This window comes from Felis catus, chromosome F1 (assembly GCF_018350175.1).
Source record: "Felis catus isolate Fca126 chromosome F1, F.catus_Fca126_mat1.0, whole genome shotgun sequence".
NCBI classification, from domain to species: domain Eukaryota; kingdom Metazoa; phylum Chordata; class Mammalia; order Carnivora; family Felidae; genus Felis; species Felis catus.
This window is the reverse complement of record NC_058384.1, coordinates 13,672,803-13,690,598: the sequence shown is the minus strand read 5'-3', so window position 1 is coordinate 13,690,598 and position 17,796 is coordinate 13,672,803. Positions and strand designations below refer to the sequence as shown.

The 17,796-nt window shown below is 38.4% G+C and overlaps 1 protein-coding gene across 4 annotated transcripts in view; it reads right to left on the bottom strand.

Annotated features, from left to right (window-relative positions):
• The window catches only part of PRRC2C (proline rich coiled-coil 2C), a 96,976-nt gene that overhangs the window by 34,160 nt on the left and 45,020 nt on the right, over positions 1-17,796 (bottom strand). For all 4 annotated transcript variants that reach the window (XM_045049203.1, XM_045049205.1, XM_045049204.1 and 1 more), the window contains exons 12-17: positions 16,045-16,666; positions 10,481-10,650; positions 9,768-10,023; positions 8,570-8,780; positions 4,128-6,377; positions 1,841-2,049 (exon numbers count right to left, since the gene is read on the bottom strand). In XM_045049203.1, coding sequence (XP_044905138.1) covers positions 1,841-2,049; positions 4,128-6,377; positions 8,570-8,780; positions 9,768-10,023; positions 10,481-10,650; positions 16,045-16,666 — 3,718 coding nt within the window. The remainder of the gene's footprint in view (positions 1-1,840; positions 2,050-4,127; positions 6,378-8,569; positions 8,781-9,767; positions 10,024-10,480; positions 10,651-16,044; positions 16,667-17,796) is intronic.

Here is a 17,796-nt window from a genome sequence, read left to right as displayed (position 1 = left end):
AAAGAGCTTTTTTAGAATCCTTTGAAGAGCTCGTTTCCCCAACTACAGTCAACATCTATAGAAATCTGAATAATACTTTGTTTTCAACACCCTGTTCTTACCTGGTGCTTTGTAACATTTTGGGCTAAAGAGAAACTACTTAAATGTTACTAGGAAAACAACCTAAGGATGAGTGTATCTTAATGAGTTTTAAAGATGAATAGCCTGGGTGCCTTCGTGGCTTAGTCAGTTAAGCAGCCAACTCTTAACTTCAGCTCAAGTCATGATCTCACAATCGTGAGACAGAGTCTCACACTAGGCTCTGTGTTGGGAGTGAAGGCTGCCTAAGAGTCTCTTTCTCTCCCCTCGATCGTGTGTGCGCTCTCTCTCGAAAAATAAAAACGAATAGCTCAATTTCCAACCACCAATTCAGAAATACAATGGAGTTCTCACCTTTTTAAGTCTTAAGCCAATAATATAATAGTTCTCTGGAAGACGGAAAACTGGTAAACAAGTATTTGGGAAGATAAATCTGCCATATTTTGTGGACTTTTTATAATCTTCATTTGTCATTTTGCAAATACGGTGTTTAGGCTCTCCTCTCTCTTACGGACCACCACAAGGCTGGCATCCAAACTTCCTGCGGGTCTACTTTGTTCTCTCTGTATCAGTGCTTTTTAACTTGAGTGCTATCAGCATTTTGAGCTGCCCGTCCTGTGCACTCTGGGAAGTTTAGCAGCACCCTGGGCCTATACCTACTAAGATGTCAGTAGCATGCAGCCCCCCTGCTATGACAAAATGTTCTCCAGAGATTGCCAGACATCCCCCGGGGTACAAAAATCACTGCTGTTGAGAACCACTGCTTTACATAATCTAACTAAAAAAAAAATTTTTTTAATATAACTTATTGTCAAATTGGTTTCCGTAATCTAACTAAAAATTCTTAAACACATGACTAAACCAAGTTTCTTTCTTTCCTACGTGAATCCTAAAATGGTACTCTAAAACAGTAATTCTCAAATATCTGCTTACATCAGAATCACCTGGAGAACTTGTTAAAACACAGACTGCTCCAAGAATTTCTGATTCAGTACATCTGAGGAAGATTTTGTATTTGTCACAAATTTCTAGGTGATGCTGGGACCACATGTTGAGAGCTATTGATTTAGAAATGATAATGCCAAGGGCCTAGGCCCAAAGAGTTTCACAGTTTAAATGACCATTAAATAGAAGAAAAGTCTAGTCTTTATTTTTAATACTGGAATAATAGTACCTAACTTTCCCATTATTACTATGTGGTCTTAGCAGATCTCAATTTTACACAATACTCCCTGCTTAAGTCTCATCTGAATGAATGGCAAATATGGTAAAAATACAGGTGTATTCCTTGTTAACTTCCTCACCAAATATTTTCTTATTACTAGTGTTATTCTTCGCACTTGATATCCTTTTACTTCGTGGCTTTCTGAAAGTATTTACCCAGAGCAACACTGCCTCCCATCCTAATATTTATTCTGTATTCACCATATCTTAGAAACCAAATTTATAAAGCATACAGAACAGAATTAAGATCTTTGTTTTCTATGTTTTCCTATACCTGTTTGGCAAGGTAGAGTGGTTAATTTTCCCAATAACCTTTTTTATGAAGAATAGTGAAACCCTGTGGATTATCTTTAACAAGCACTTTGTTAAGTATTCAAGGCTGTGCTAAAACCTGGTGTTACGTTAGTTCATTTTATCAATTAGTGATTCATAATCAGCCTCTGTCTCCACCTTGTAGGCCCAATTCTGGCCTCCTTTAATTACAGTGTCCACTTAAACGTAGCAGATGATATATAAATAAAAGGAACCTAAGACATACTTGCATAATTGTTGAGATCAAACTGTGACAGTGCATCTGCTTTCTCTTTGGGTTTTTTGGGGCCTGATTTGGGGTCTTCTCTTTTTTTCCCTGTCGAATCTTTGGAGTTCTTCTGTCCTGTACCATTTGGTGCTCCTTCCTGGTGGTGTGCAGAGCTGCCATTGACGGGATCAACAATAGTTGTGCCCGCAGACTGGTCATCAAATGGCCTATAAAACAGTAATTTGAGTTATTACCACCTCCACATAACCGAACAAATGAAAAATGATTACTGGCCGTTTATAAGTTTAATGTAAGAAGAAACAGTGGGACAGAAGACTCTAACTCTAAAACCAGCAAGACTTAGTGACTTTTCTTGAGTACAATGTCACTAAAACTGAGCTTCCCAATAAAGGAGATGGACTAGCTCCCATGAGTTCCTTCCAGGAATTAAACTCTAGAGTCCCAATTGTGCCCTGAAGGTTCTTATTGTGTCTATCATGGAATAAATAAGCTAATCAATATTGTTTATAGCAGAAAATTTATGATACAAACTAGTCCAGAGGATTCACTACTGGATCTTCTCCACAAGAGGGCAGCATATGAAAATTTTAAAAAGCACTGCTTACGTGTATTTTTTTAAAAGTTCAATCAGGTGCTCGCTTCGGCAGCACATATACTAAAAGTTCAATCAGACTTATACATTAATGTAAGTACATAAAAAACCACTTTTAATTCGGAAATATTTCACAATCCAATGCATTTCTATAGTTTTTGTTTCCTATCAAATTTTATTCTTGGATTTGTTTAAATTTATGAAAATATACCACAGAAAATGGGTTCACTAATTCATCTTAGCCATTGGTATCACTTGAGATAAAAGCTTACCAAGTGCTTGGTACAAAGCATGACCTCAAATATTAGAAGAAAATCGTTTCTTATAAACGGGACTTGTTGAAAATACTGCCTTTAACTACAACCAATCAGTAACTGCTATATCTGCACGTTCAAAGTTGTTACTATCTATATGGCACGAAAGTCTTAAGTTGTTGAGATCTGCATTACACAAAAACCAGATCAAGATTTCCCTTGAGTATTATTACTCAAAACTCGAATAGTTTGGTTATAGTCAGTAACTAAACTGCGGCTATGTATGTTATCCTAATTCTTTTGACCTTCTAAAGGGAGGTTCAAATTCTGTGTTAAGAAAGTACTCAGGAAACACAGTTGGTCATACTATTTCCCTAAAATTTTTCTAAGTTATCAGAAAGCAAAAATATTTTCATTGACGGATGCAGTAATCTGAAATGCTAAGCATATTGTAACTAACCAATGCACATGACTACAGTAATTATCTGAATAAATTTCTTATCAGCTCAGGCTCCAAACCTAGGAATTTGGTCAAAAACCAGGACATACTATAATAATAGTTGGTTACTATATACCAGATATGTTATGCAATTCACAAATGTCATGTCTGTAATGTTTACCAATGCTTGTAAGTACTATTACTTTCTCTCCATTTTAGTGGAGAGGAAGGAGAGTTTTATACAGGAAGTATCAAAACCTACATTTAAAACTAGGCAAATAAATGAAATCAATCACTCGATCAATAAAGGTAGGCATGCTGCTACTGTAATTTTTCCTAATATTAAATAAACTGATAATTTATTATAAACATTTTAATATTTAAAAGAACAGAAAAAGCTTAACACAGTTTAGGAAAACTGTTTTAAAATGAATCCAAAGATATTTATGTTATTGGTGGCCTTGGTGATTGGGCAGGACTTTGCTTTCTGGGCCTTTATCCAGCTGGATTATTTATTGTAGGTTTGCGACTCAAGAGGAAAATATAATTTATTCTTAAGGTTCAACATTCACTTCCTAGCAACCAGTACAGAGCGATAAAACATATGGCTAAAACGTATTCATTTAAATCGCAGAGGACACCTACAAGCACCAGAGTTTTGCAAAGAAAACCCCAAAAAGAAAGGAGGGCTGCTTGTCATCTAGAAGATGACTTACCAACAGGAAGACAATGTGCAGGCCCTTCTCTAAGTGTGAAGACTCTCCTCCCAAAGCTACAAAGTCTTAAGAGGACTCTTCTGGAAAATAACAACTTAGGAGGCAAAGACTCCGGAGACCATTAACCTCTTTTGCTCAAGCACCCTTACGCTCTGAGAACAGACCAAAAAACTGGGGGAGAACAATGTCTGGGTCCTCTGTCTAGATTGGCTCCTCTGCTCAGTTCAACTTTCAGCTTCTTTAAAGGAACACAAGTTGATTACACTGAAGCCAAAGTACTCACCCTCGCTTCCCACTTTTTGATGGCGGCCCACTTCTCCTTTCATTTCTAGGACCTGAGAAATTCCTTCCAGATTTGGGTGGACCGCTGTTGCCGCGCCGATTCTGGCGATCTACACCAGGTCTCTGGCTAGAAAAACTTCTCTTTGCTATTTCCCTTTTTGGAGGTAAAGCGTTCTCTCCGGTCTTTACAACTGCTTGTGCATTCAAATCAGCATTTTTTTTTTCATCTCTTTCACGCCTCTCATTGAAATCACTGCTTTCAGAAGCTGTTTCCCATTCCTCATTTGCCTGATCTGAAGAGTTCTGATTAGATAAGTCGGGTGTCTTGTTTCCAGAAATCTCCCCAGCAGGATTAACTGGTTCTTGAACGACATTATTAACCGGGCCATTTGTGGGCACTGCCACCTCGTTGGTTTTTGAAGCAGCCTCCCTCTCTCTGAGACGTCTGAATCTAGGTGGCTTGTCTTGTCTTGGTGGCCGGGTAGGACGTTGTCTTCGGGGCCTCTCTCTAGCTGGGTCAAATTTTCGCTCAAATTTTGGAGGTCGTTTATCTGCTGGTATAGGAAGAAACTGCTCATGCCTTCTTGGTGGCTCTTCATCGTCTGGCTTAGGAGCTTCTACCTGCCTTGGGTTCCACTGATTGTCCCGATAAGCAGGTCTTCGGATGGTGGAAGGGCGTGATGGCCGACCTGCAGGATCCCTTCCACCACGTCGGAATGTTCCCCCTCTGCCTCGCCGTGTAGGCTCTCCCTTAGGAAGGAAGCCTGGTTTAGATTTATCATCATCTCTCACATAAGGTTTTTCTAGAGGTCTATTATCTATTCGGATGTGATTTTCAGGCTTAAAAGAAGACTGAGGCTTCATGGGCTTTTTGTTTTCAGAACGCTCCTCTCTTTTGGGAAGTTTACCTTTGCTTAAACTATCCTTGTCACTTGCACTTTCATGAATTTCACTGTCTGTGTCAGTCTCCGAACCTCGCTGTCGTCTCCTTTTGGGAACAACTTCAAAATCGGAGCTCTCACTTCGTGTTTCACTTTCTTCTCGCTGTCTGAGAGGTCCTGAGGGCACATGCTCTGTCCGTGGCTTACTGTCTCTATACTGAGGATAATCTCGAGTGTGCCCTCTCCCACCACGGCCACGCCCTCCATAAGAACCTCTATAGCTCCGGCCCCTGGAATAGTATTCGCCTCGGCCTCGACCTCTGTACCCTTGATCTGGAAACCAATCTCTATCTCTCGCTTCTTTCCAATAGGTCCTAGGGGGTAAAGTGGATTCTTTTTTAACTGCTGGTCTTGAATCTGGTCGAGGCCTCTCTACAAGGTCTTTGCTACCAACTTTCTCAGGTTGTTTTTCTTCTTTGACTGTTGGTGCTGTGACAATCTGTGGGTTTACAGTTTTAGCCACAGGCTCTACCTCAACACTACTTACAGGTTCTGAGGGCTTCTCAGCATCTTGAGGTGGCTTTTGAACCAAAGTTGAAGTTTCTGTTGAAGGGAATTTCTCTGGTTCTGGTTGAGGTGGTGGTAGAGCTGACTGTGGCTGAGTTGGCGCAGCAGGCGGTGGGACTGGAGGGACAGGATCTTTCTTTTCCGTCTTCTCGGGTTTTACAAGTTTCTCAGGGACCTTTTCTCCCTTTTCCCCTTCTTTCTCCTTCCGTTGCTCTCGTTCCTCTTTCATATCTCTAAGTATTGGTTTTTTAATGGGACCCGATCTTCTCACAGGCCTATCACTACCCTCTTCTCTTCTGTTGGAGCTTGGCCTTGGGCCCCAACGAGTTTCCGATTTGGATTTATATAGTTTTTCAGGTTTTGGTCCTTCAGAAGATCGTATAAAGCCATCCTTCTTTGGTTTTTCCTCAGTCCTTTCTGTTGGTTCCTTTGGATCAGTGCATCTGCTGGGTACTTTAGGAATGCTTACGGATGGCTCACTTCTTTGCTCCTCTGACTTTTGAGTATGGTTAGAGCCATGGGAAACACTTCTTTTCCGGGCAGGCTGACTTTCCGCTCCAGCCGAAATCCGCTCTTCCGGAGGAGTGGATACAGGTTTTTGATCAGGAACATCAAAACAAGCAGACTGATTATTTGTGTCAGTATGGCGAGGTCTAATGTCTTCCACAGATCTGCTTAAAAACTTTTGTACTTCTGTCTCATTTGATTCTCTGACAAAGTCTGCTTTTGGATGAGCCTCTAATTGACTGTGTTCTACAGGATAAGCAGCAGTAATCGGTTCCGGATCCAGTGAGGTTTCAGGCCTAAAATAATGAGAATTCAGAGGCATCGCTATCAACGCAATAACTCTTTTGCATAAGTGTACAGCAAAACAACCTCTCTAATTATACATGTAAATGAGGGGCGCCTCGGTGGCTCAGTCTGTTAAGCGTCCAACTCTTGGTTTTGGTACAGGTCATGATCTCATGGTTCATGAGATCGAGCCCAAAGCCGGGCTCCCCTCTGACAACATAGAGCCTGGTGGAATTCTGTCTCTCCCTTTCTCTCTACCTCTCCCTGGCTTGCGCACACATAGCTCTGTCTCAAAATAAATAAACCTTAAAAAAAAAAAAGAAAAAGTAAATGGATCCTAATCATAAAAAACATTTAAAAAGGATCCTAATCTTTGTCTCCTTTAAAAGTTTAGTGCAGGGGGGCCTGGGTGGCGCAGTCGGTTAAGCGTCCGACTTCAGCCAGGTCACGATCTCGCGGTCTGTGAGTTCGAGCCCCGCATCAGGCTCTGGGCTGATGGCTTGGAGCCTGGAGCCTGTTTCCGATTCTGTGTCTCCCTCTCTCTCTGCCCCTCCCCCGTTCATACTCTGTCTCTCTCTGTCCCCAAAAAAATAAATAAACGTTGAAAAAAAAAAATAATTAAAAAAAAAAGTTTAGTGCAGCATTATTCATAATCGCCAAGAGGTGGAAACAACCTTAAATGTCCACTGACAGACGAATGCATTAAGAAAATGTGGTGTCAGTGTGCCTGGTGTCTCAGTCAGCTGAGCATCCAACTCTTGATCTCAGCTCAGGTCTTGATTTCAGAGTTGTGAGTTCAAGCCCCGTGAAAAGAAAATGTAGTATATACATACATATACATACATGGAATATATATACATACAATGGAATATTCTGTGCTACCAAATGGATAAGAATGTTATGTTAAGTGAAATAAATCAATCGCAGGGCAAACACTGCAGGATTCCACTTATATGAGTATATAATATAATCAAACTCATCCAATCATAAAACAGAATGGTGATTGCCAGGGCCTAGGAGGCAGTAAGATGCAAAAGTTCCTATAAGATGCAAAAGTTCTACAAATGTGCTGTAAAACACTGTACAATATTGTTAACACTGTACTTAGAGTTAACAATATTGTACAAACACTTAAAAATTTTGAGAGTAGATACAGTATGTTTTTTCCCTCTCATTTGAAAACAAATGAACTTCATAAGAAAAAAGAAGTTTAGGCTATGCTGATATGAAGTATTTATTTATTTAAATGATTATTCAATTTTAGAGAGAGAGAGCAAGAGAGAGAGCACGAGTGAGCAGCGGAGAGGCAGTGGGGGAGGTGGGGAGCAGGGAGAGAGAGGATTCAGAACAGGCTCCATACTGACAGCAGAGAGCCTAATGCAGGGCTCGAACTCACAAACCCTGAGATCATGATTTGAGCCAAAGTTGGATGCTTAACTGACTGAGCCATGCACGTGTCCCATGCTGACGTGAATTCCAAGACTAAGAATTTCCACCTATAATTATAATCGAAGACTATTCCAGAGTAGGTCTATCTTCCCCGATTAATCAGAATGATAAAGCATCACAAAATACACTCCCTTAAAAAGGCAGAAGTTCTAACTTCATAGCTATCAATTACTATAGATCACCAACTGTCTGCTACTTCAAAGTATCTTAGTGTTTATTTTTTAGGTAGGCTCCACGCCCAGCCTGGAGCATAGCACAGGGCTTGAACTCATGACCCTGAGATCAAAACCTGAGGTGAGATCATGAGTTGGCCATCTAACCAACTGTGCTACCCAGGCGTCTCCAGGTTCCCCTAAAGGATCTTTGTAAATTAGTATTTATCCTTCTCTCGGCATTAGAAAACTTCCACAAGATACTGATAATCAAATGTCTACCATTTCTCATCAGTGGAAAAACTATATCAACACTTTAGCTAGACTACGTATCAAGTATCTAATCAACAGTAGAAACTTGCCAATTTTAACATTCAACACTGAATTTCAGTATTTAATTCAGTGTACAGAACTAGGTGACAAAATGCTCTAAATACAGAAATGACAGAAAAACAATGCATGTCCAAAAATGAAATGACATACACTACATGAGAGGAAATCAGATTTGTGGCTCAGTCCTAAACCAGGATGATCTTCAGGGACACTACCTACTTTTCATTTTACCACAATACTCAGTTTAGTCTGTTAATTTCTACCATTACCTTGCATCCTCAGGTTCTTCTGTTGCCTTGGGAGCAGTGGCCTGTTGAGGCTCCGTATGAGGATAGGGATCCGACCCCCACATCACACGAGGTTCAGAGAGGGAGACTGCATGATCTCTTGCAGATCGTGCTATATGCTCAAATGACTCAGAACTGTTTGGTGATCCTTCCATTTGCTCTCTTCTCATTAATGGCTTGGGAGGAATCATTCCTTTACAAAAGGTCAGAAAAAGATGGGGAAAACAATCACTATACACACAGAATCTGGGTTATTAATTACTATTGGGACTCTCTATACTTGAGCTGCAGAAATACTTTTTGCCAAGTTAAAGTGATGAACTCAAGAAACGATCAGTGAAAATTACACAAGTTTTTCTGTGAATGAGATTCTTATTGTTGCTATTAAATAGATTTAAGAATTGAGGAAGTGAAACAAAACCACAATAGCAGCTTATTTTTACTTTAAAGGAAGAAAAAAAAGCCTATAAAAATCAGGTAACACATGATGCCTCTATGCATGTAAATAAAAAACATAAGAGGATTACACCAACAGTGACAGACTTCCAGAGCAAATATTTCCTATAGAAAATTCCATTAATACAGTTTACTCAGTTGATCAATGCTATCAATTATTAAATTTTAAAGTTGCAGTATATATTTTAAAATTAAGGCATGACTCTCGATATTTTTATATTATGATCATACCCATAATCTTCCTCGGTATCATTTTGGTAATGTACTATCTGGATTTATTCTGATAGATTCCACACAAGATTGCTAATTCACTGGTTTTCAGCTAACTTATGTGAAAAGTCCAGTGTTAGGTGGAGAAAATGGAAAAGCTGGAATACAGAATATATGACAAAATTCAAATGCTTATTAAGCACTCAAAAGAATGAAAACAATTTAGCAAATAACAGAAAGCATGATTTAAGACTCAAAAAATGTTTAAATGATATTTACAAAACTGAAAATAACTAGTGTCTTGGCCTTATCACACCGTTGCTACAGTGTCTGCCTTTAACTCATCTGTGTGCAAAGTTACAGAACTTCTGATTAAAAATCTAGGCACCCTATTTTAAATTCTTACTCCATTATACCTCTTAAAGGAATTAAGGGTACAAATGGGAGGAAGATGAAAACCTTTGGTCTCGCAGAGCTACAAGTGAGCCATGAGACAACCTCAATTTCAACTTACCAGGATGAATGGGCGGAATATCCATAGCAGGTCTACCTGATATCATTCGAGGATCCATGTATGACTGCATCATGAGCCACCTTGGGTCAAAACCCATAGAAGCCAAATGCTGAGGGTGAGGCTGCATGGGCTGGTAAAGAGGTCTGTGTGGTGGGGGAGGGACCGCACCGCTAGATGGCTGTGAAGGGACTGCCTGTGGAAGGACACCTTGCTGCTGCTGCTGCTGCTGCTGCCACTGCTGCTGTTTCATCTGTTCCTGAAAAAGCAGGATCACAAATCCAGATTTTAGGTCCATGTAATAAATTAGTATAATCAATCATATCAGAAAATAATGGGCTTTTTTGAATTCTTCAGGGAAAAGAATTCGAAAGACATTTAACAAAGAGAGGTGGTGACACAAAAGAACCAAAGAGGAGTTAGGACACGATGCCTTAAACTTAAGAAATTAATCAGGAAGGAAGAAATCACTCATTAATTAGACTGCAGAAATTGTTTCCTAGAAAGGAAGATGGGGTCTATAAATGAAGTAGAGGGGGAAAAATGACACAGAAGTTTTCGGTAATACCCATTAGCAACAAACTTTTATTAAAAAGGGAAAGAATTTCAGGGAAAATCTGTGTCCTTTTTGTATTTTAGGTTTCATGTTATACTCAGAGTATTGAACAATAAACCTTTTCAATCACACATACATGATACAATGTTTTTGTTGTTACCTGCTGTCGCTGGAATCGAGGCGGTAGAGACTTCTGAAACTGTTTAAAATAACCAGATAATACAGCAGGCCGAGGCTGAGACCCTGATTCTGGCTCTGTTTCATGTGCCACTTGCGTGGTCTCTTTTTCGCTGCGATTGCTGTCTTGTCTAATGAAAACTGGGTCATCCTCTGTCCAAAGAAAAGGTGAAAAATAACTATACTCATCTATGAGACTTAACAAACACATGATGTGTGCGCTGGAGTGAAATTACTAGATTGATATATTAAAAAGGTTAAGAAGAAAGCATCCTCAACAGTCCAGAAAACTATCCTATACTCTCATACTGGTAGCCATCAATGAGATTTACATTAAGTTAACAAAACCTTACATTTCCTCAAAGCTAGATAAGCAAGAAAGAGATTCTTAAGAAAGAAAACAGGCCCAAATGCTTTACCGAGCAAAAATTTGTATTTGATATTTTGTGATAATAAAATATTTCAAATATGACGTATTTCCCATTGTTTCAATAAATATCAATCCTGTCAGTATTTACCTGTGGCTCACTAGGACTTATGTGAAAACACAAATGGCCTAAACTTAAATAACAACACAATAGTTTTTTGATCAACAGACTACTAGGAAAAAGGAAGCCAATCAAAGTCTGACAACAGAGTGATCACCAGCTATCTTCAAACATATAAATTATTATTCTATGTACAGTATATATCACGAATGATACCAAAAAGAACTATACACATACTTACTAAATAAATAACAATTCTGCATTCTAAAGAAAACCAGAGCCATATTTGTTCTAGAGAATGCCATTTGTCACAATTACAAAGCCAAGTTCATTATGAATTCTTTTCTCACAGAACTAGGGATGAATTTTAAAACAAAGTTTATTTTGCCAGTGTAAAAATCATGCTCTAAAGAATCACAAACCACATTTTATTGTTGGCATACATTTGACATTAAGTGTTGTAAAAGGGAAAATAAAATATTGGAGAGAAAAAAAGAGCCAAGTAGATTCAATGCTTAAAACCAAAAGGGTACATCACGCTGAAAAACTTGGCAAAAATTAAATTGCCATCAGAGAATATATATGAATAAAAATAAAAACGCCATTAAATAATGATTAAAAAGAAAAGTATAAATAATTTGTGTTGGTATAGTCCTTACTGACAGTTAAATCAATCGGGTGAATACGTGTATTCACTGGCGGAACAAGGACTAAAATATGAATTTCCTTATTTCAAATCTATACTCCTTTCTCATCATCTGTTAATGAGATTCTCTGAGGTTGTTCTCTTTTAGCATCCATTACTATTAAAGTATGCCAATGATGGGGTGCCTGGGTGGCTCAGTTCGTTAAGTGTCTGACTTCAGCTCAGGTCACAATCTCACAATTCTAGAGTTCATGCCCCGCACTCACTGGGCACTCTGCTGTTAGGAAAGCCTGCTTCAGATCCTCTATCTCCCTCTCTCTCTGCCCCTCCCCTGAGCATATGTGTGCACATGTGCATGCACGCTCGCGCTCTCTCAAATATAAATATTTAAAAATAAAGAAACGAAATGCTTCAATACAATAAAACCAACTAAACACAAAAGACATGAAATGACAGAAAAGGAGGGGCAAAAATGGAAAGAAGGCATATAAAAAGCCAATAATACCAAAAGGTCAGAAATAAGTCCCCTCTAATCAATATTTACTTTAAATGGAATGAATTGGACTCCAATCAAAAGACTGAGATTGTCAAAAAAGGATAAACATACATGATCTAACTATATGTTATCTGTAAGAAACTCACTTAAGATCCAAGGACAAAAAGGGATTGAAAATGAAAGTATGAACAAAGATATTCCATAGAAATAGTAACCAAAAGATCAAGGTGGCTATACTAGTATCAGACAAGACTGGCTTTGAAATAAGTTTTACAAGACAAAGGATATTACATACAAAGGTTCAATGCAGCAAGATATAGCAATTACAAATATTTACACATATTTAATACATGTGTGTGTCTCTAACAACAGGCCATGAAAATATATGAAGTAAAATACTGAAATAGTTGAAGGGATAAACAGACTGCTCTACATTTACATTTGGACACTCAATAATGAATAGAATAACCAGACAGAAGGCAAGTTAGGAAACCAAGGACTAAACACAATAAACCAACCAGATCTACCAGATCTACAGAACACTCTAACAAACAGTCAACACATTCTTTTCAAGTGCACGTAAGACATTTTCCAAGATAGACCCTATGTTAGGCCACAAATCAATCAACTGTTGAAAGACTTAAAATGATAACTCTCATATGAAGTATTTTCTCTGACTACAATGAGATGAAGTTAGAAATCAAAAAGAGAAGTGAAACAAGAAAAGTCACAGATCTGTGGAAATTAGACAACACACTTTTTTTTAAGTAGGTTCCATGCCCAATATGTGGCTCGAATTCATGACCCTGAGACCAAGAAACAGTTGCCATGTTCTACTAACTGAGCCAGCCAAGTGCCCCTAAACAACACACTCTTAATCAACTAAGATGTTGAAGAATAAATGACAATGGAAATTAGAAGATACTTAAGATGTGAATGAAAACAAAACCACAACATACCAAAGCACACAGGACATGGCAAAAGTGGTGTAAAGGGGGGATATTGATTGGTATAAATGCTTACATTAAAAAAAAGATCTTCAATCCAAAACCTAGTATTACAATGTAAGGGAAGAGAATAAGAATAAAGTAAACCCAAGGTTACTAGAAGAAAGGAAATAAAGGATCAACACAGACATCCACAACGAGAATAGAAAAATTGAGAAAACTAATGCAGCTAAATAGTGGGTTCTTTGAAAAGGTCAACAAAATTGATAAACCTTTAACTAGGAAGATTCAACTTATTAAAATCAGAAATAGAAACTGGGACATTACTACCAATTCTACAGAAACAAAAAGGATTATGAGAGTATTATGGGCAGCTATATACCAAAATAGGATAACCAAGATGAAATGAACAAATTCCTAAAAACATAAACTTTGTAGTCCCTAGTATACTAATAACGTATGACCTAAAAAAGAAATTACGAAAACAATTCCATTTATAATAGCATCAAAAAATATAAAATGCTTAAATGAAGCATGGAGGTGAAAGATTTGCACAATGAAAACTACAAAATATTGCTTAAAGAAATTAAAGTAGACATAAATGGAAACACATCCCATGTTCACAGATTGGAAGACTTAGCATTGTTAACATTATCAATACCACCCAAAGCAACCTACTCTCAAAATCTTAATGGCATTCTTTACAGAAGTAGAAACACCCATCCTAAAATTCACATAGAATCTCAGGGAACCCAGGATAGCCAAAACCATCATGAAAAAAAAGGTAATAAAGATGGAAGACTCACATACCTGGATCTAAAAGTATACTAGAGGGGTGCCTGGGTGGCTCAGTCAGGTAAGTGTCTGACTGCTTTTTTATATGTTTGTTTATTTTAAGAGAGAAAAGAGAGAGCACTCCCATGTGAGCATGAGCAGGGGAGAGGAAGGCAGAGGGAGGGAGAGAATCCCAAGCAGGCTCTGTGCTATCAGCATGACATGGGGCTCAACCCCACAAATCATGAGATCATGACCTGAGCTAAAATCAAGTGTCATATGCTTAACCAACTGAGCCACCCAGGGGCCCCAAGTGTCTTACTCTTGATTTTGGCTCAGGTCAAGATCCCAGGGTCATGGGTTTGATGGACTCCATCCTGAGCATGAAGCCTGCTTAAGATTTTCTCTTTCCTCCCTCTGCCCCTCTCTCCTGCTCACATGTTCTCTCTCTCTCTTTGAAATAAAATAAAAATAAAAGCATACAGTAGTAAAAACAGTATGATACTAGCATAAAGTCAGGCAGAAAGGCCAATGGGAAAGAATTGAGACCCCAAAATAAACCATCGCATACATGGTTGAATGATTTTAGAAAAGGCTGCCAAGACCATTCAATGGGGGGAAAGAATAGTCTTTTCAGCAAATGGTACTGGGAAAACTGAATATCCACATGCAAATGAGTAAAGCTGTACCCTTACCTAACAAAATGTACAAAACTGAACTCAAAATAGGTCAAAGATGTAAATTTAAGACAAAGCTATAAAACCCTTAGAAGAAAACACAGCAAAAGCTTCATATTAGATTTGGCCATGACTTCTTAGACTTCACGCCAAAGGCAGAGACAACAAAAAAATAGACGGATTTCATGAAAATTTTAAAGGTTTTTGCATGAAAAGAATATCCAGAGTGAAAAGGCAACCTATGTAAAGGGAGATGATATTGCCATATCACATATCTGATAAGGGATTAACATTTAGAATGTATAGCCAACTCCTAAAACTTAACAATCTGATTCAAAAATGGACAAATGACTTGAACATTTCTCCAAAGATATACAACTGGCCAACACACACACGAAAAGATAATAATACGTGGCATCACTAACTGGGAAAAGGCACGGCGAAACTACAATGAGATACCACCTCATACTCATTAGAAGGCTACTATCAAAAAAATCCCAGAAAGTAATAGATGTTGGCAAGGACATGGAGAAACTGGAACCCTTGTACACTGTTGGTGGGAATATAAAATGGTGCATTTGATGTGAAAAACAGTATAGTAGTTCCTCCAAAAATTAAAAATAGAATTCCCAGATAATACAGCAATTCCACTTCTGAGTATATAATCAAAAGAAATGAAAGCAGGGTCTCAACAAGGTATTTGTATACTCACATTCACAGGAGTATTCAAAATAGGTAAAATATGGGATCAACCAAAGTGTCCATCAACAGATAAAGAGATAAACAAAATGTGGTATATATAGGTAATAGATTATAGCCTTAAAGAGGAAGAAAATTCTGCAATAAGCTTTAATATGGAAGAACCTTGAAGACATTATGCTAAGTGAAATAAGCCCATCACAAAAAAGACAAATACTGTAGAGTTTTGTGCACCTGAGGCACTGAGAACAGTCAACATCATAGAGACAGAAATCAGAATAGGGGTTGCCAGGGGCTGAAGAGAAAGGTGAATAGGGAACTGCTGTTTAATAGTACAGAGTTTCAGTTTTACAAGATGCAAAGAATTCTGGAGATGGATGGATGGTGGTGATGGCTGCACAACACTATGAATGTATTTAATACCACTAAACTGTACAGCTAAAAATTGTTAAGATGGTAAATTTTATGTTACATATATTTTACCATAATAAAACAAACTGAGGAAAAAAGGATAATAAAGTATCCAATACAATTCAACTTCTATTTAAAAAAAAAACTCAATCTCTCTCATCTGGATTACAGACCTGTATTAAAAATACACAGGGGTGTCTGGGTGGCTCAGGTGGTTAAACATCTGACTCTTAGTTGTGGACCATGTTTATGAGTTCAAGCCCCATGCCAGGCTCTGAGCTGACAGTGTGGAGCCTGCTTGGGATTCTGTCTCCAAAATAAATAAACTTAAAAAAAATACACAAACATCCACACCAGAGGTAATATGAAGCCTCGTAAGTTTCTATAAGAACAAACAAGACTAGCATACCTTTACTACAGGTGTTTTCACTTTCTGGTTTCTCTACCACAGGCTCTAAAGTAGGTTCTTTGTGTTCGATTTTCTCCTCCACTTTCTCCCTTTCTTTCTTCTCCAACTCACATTCTTTTTCCTGTTCCTTGATCTTTTGCAGTTCTTTTTCCTTTTCCTGCTGCCGTTCCAGTTCTTTCTCTTTTTCTTGCTTTCTTTCCTTTTCCATTTCTCTCTGTTTTTCCTGCTCTCTCTCCAGTTCTTTCTCCTTCTCCTGTTGCCTCTCCCTTTCTTTTTCCCTCTCCTTCTCTCGCTCCCGTTCCTGTTCTTTTTCAAGTTCTTTCTCGCGCTCTCTTTCTTTTTCTCGCTCCCTTTCTCTAATCTCCTCTGGAGATGGCTGTTTGTCCACTATGCCAAGCTTTTCATCCAACCGTTTCAGTTTCTCTGCACACGCTGCCTTCCTTTGCTCTTCCATTCTTCGCTCTTCCTCTTCGCGCCGTTTCCGAGCACGTTCCACTGCGGCAGAAAGTTCTGACTGCTGTCTTCTTCTTTGCTTCCATATTTCATCTTCATCCGGTACTTGCTGCTTGGGGGGGAAAGGGCCTGGTCTTCCAGGTACTGCCTGTCGGTCTGGAGGAGGATGCTGCAACATTATGATAAATTATCAGGTGAATATGACAAATCTATTTCCGACCAACACTGGACTTCTGACATGAAGGGGGCAGGAAAAACTCCACAAAATGTCACAACTATTCCTGATAAGACACCCACATTAAAATGCAAACAAGAAGCAACATGGGAAAAATATTAAATTCAGATAATTCCCCAAACTAAGACCAGAATAATTAATCTAGCCATCTAACATTTACTGCGCATGCACCTATTTATTGTGGCAGACATTACTGCTCACTCAGAATTTGTTGAATAAAATTAGAAGCTGTCACAACATGAATTTCAAAATCTAAATTTAGACACAAAGGAAATTTAGAATGTGAGCACTTTTCAGAGCACCAACTGTCAGAGATGGAATGCCTAAGGAGGGAGAAAAGTCCATAAAGATGCAAAACTGTGTCACATGAGCCCCGAGAATATAAAGGTACCATTACAGGGAAAAAAACACACCCAGAGACGCTAGGTGAAGAAGAGGTCGAGACCCCCCCCTACTGCTGACATGTCAAAGGAGGGAAGATTCCTAGAAATCAGCCTGCACAGACAGAATTTTCTCCCTTTAAACTGAAAGATCTAGAAATGCATACCTAGAACCCATAGTGAAATGTGGGAGATCACGTGAGAGATTTTTATGTTTTAATGATTTACGTTTCAATCGATGTGTTCTAAAACCACTACAGTCACTGCCAGCAACTATGCAGAAATAAGCGAAATAAAAAGAGCACCTGAAAGTCTGAAATATTAAGGAGCTAAAAAAAAATTGTCTTAAAAATACTGATTTTAGTACCTAGTAGGGGAAAGAAACCTTAAAAACCATGTAACCAGTCGGAATCCTCACAAACGAGAAAATAATAGTACGACAAAAACACTGGGCTATATAAAAAAATATGATCCAGACTCTATCATTTACTAACAGTGCTGACTTAGGCAAACCACTTTATCTTTCTGGTGTTTAGTTACTTCATCTCCAGCTCAGAGAAGCTTCAAACATAAAATTATACAAAAGTACCTACTTCACACAGCAAACTTAAAGAACAATCATTTTTTAAAAAGCAACTTCATTGAAGTAGAATTCACATAAAATGTGAGGCACATATTTTAAAT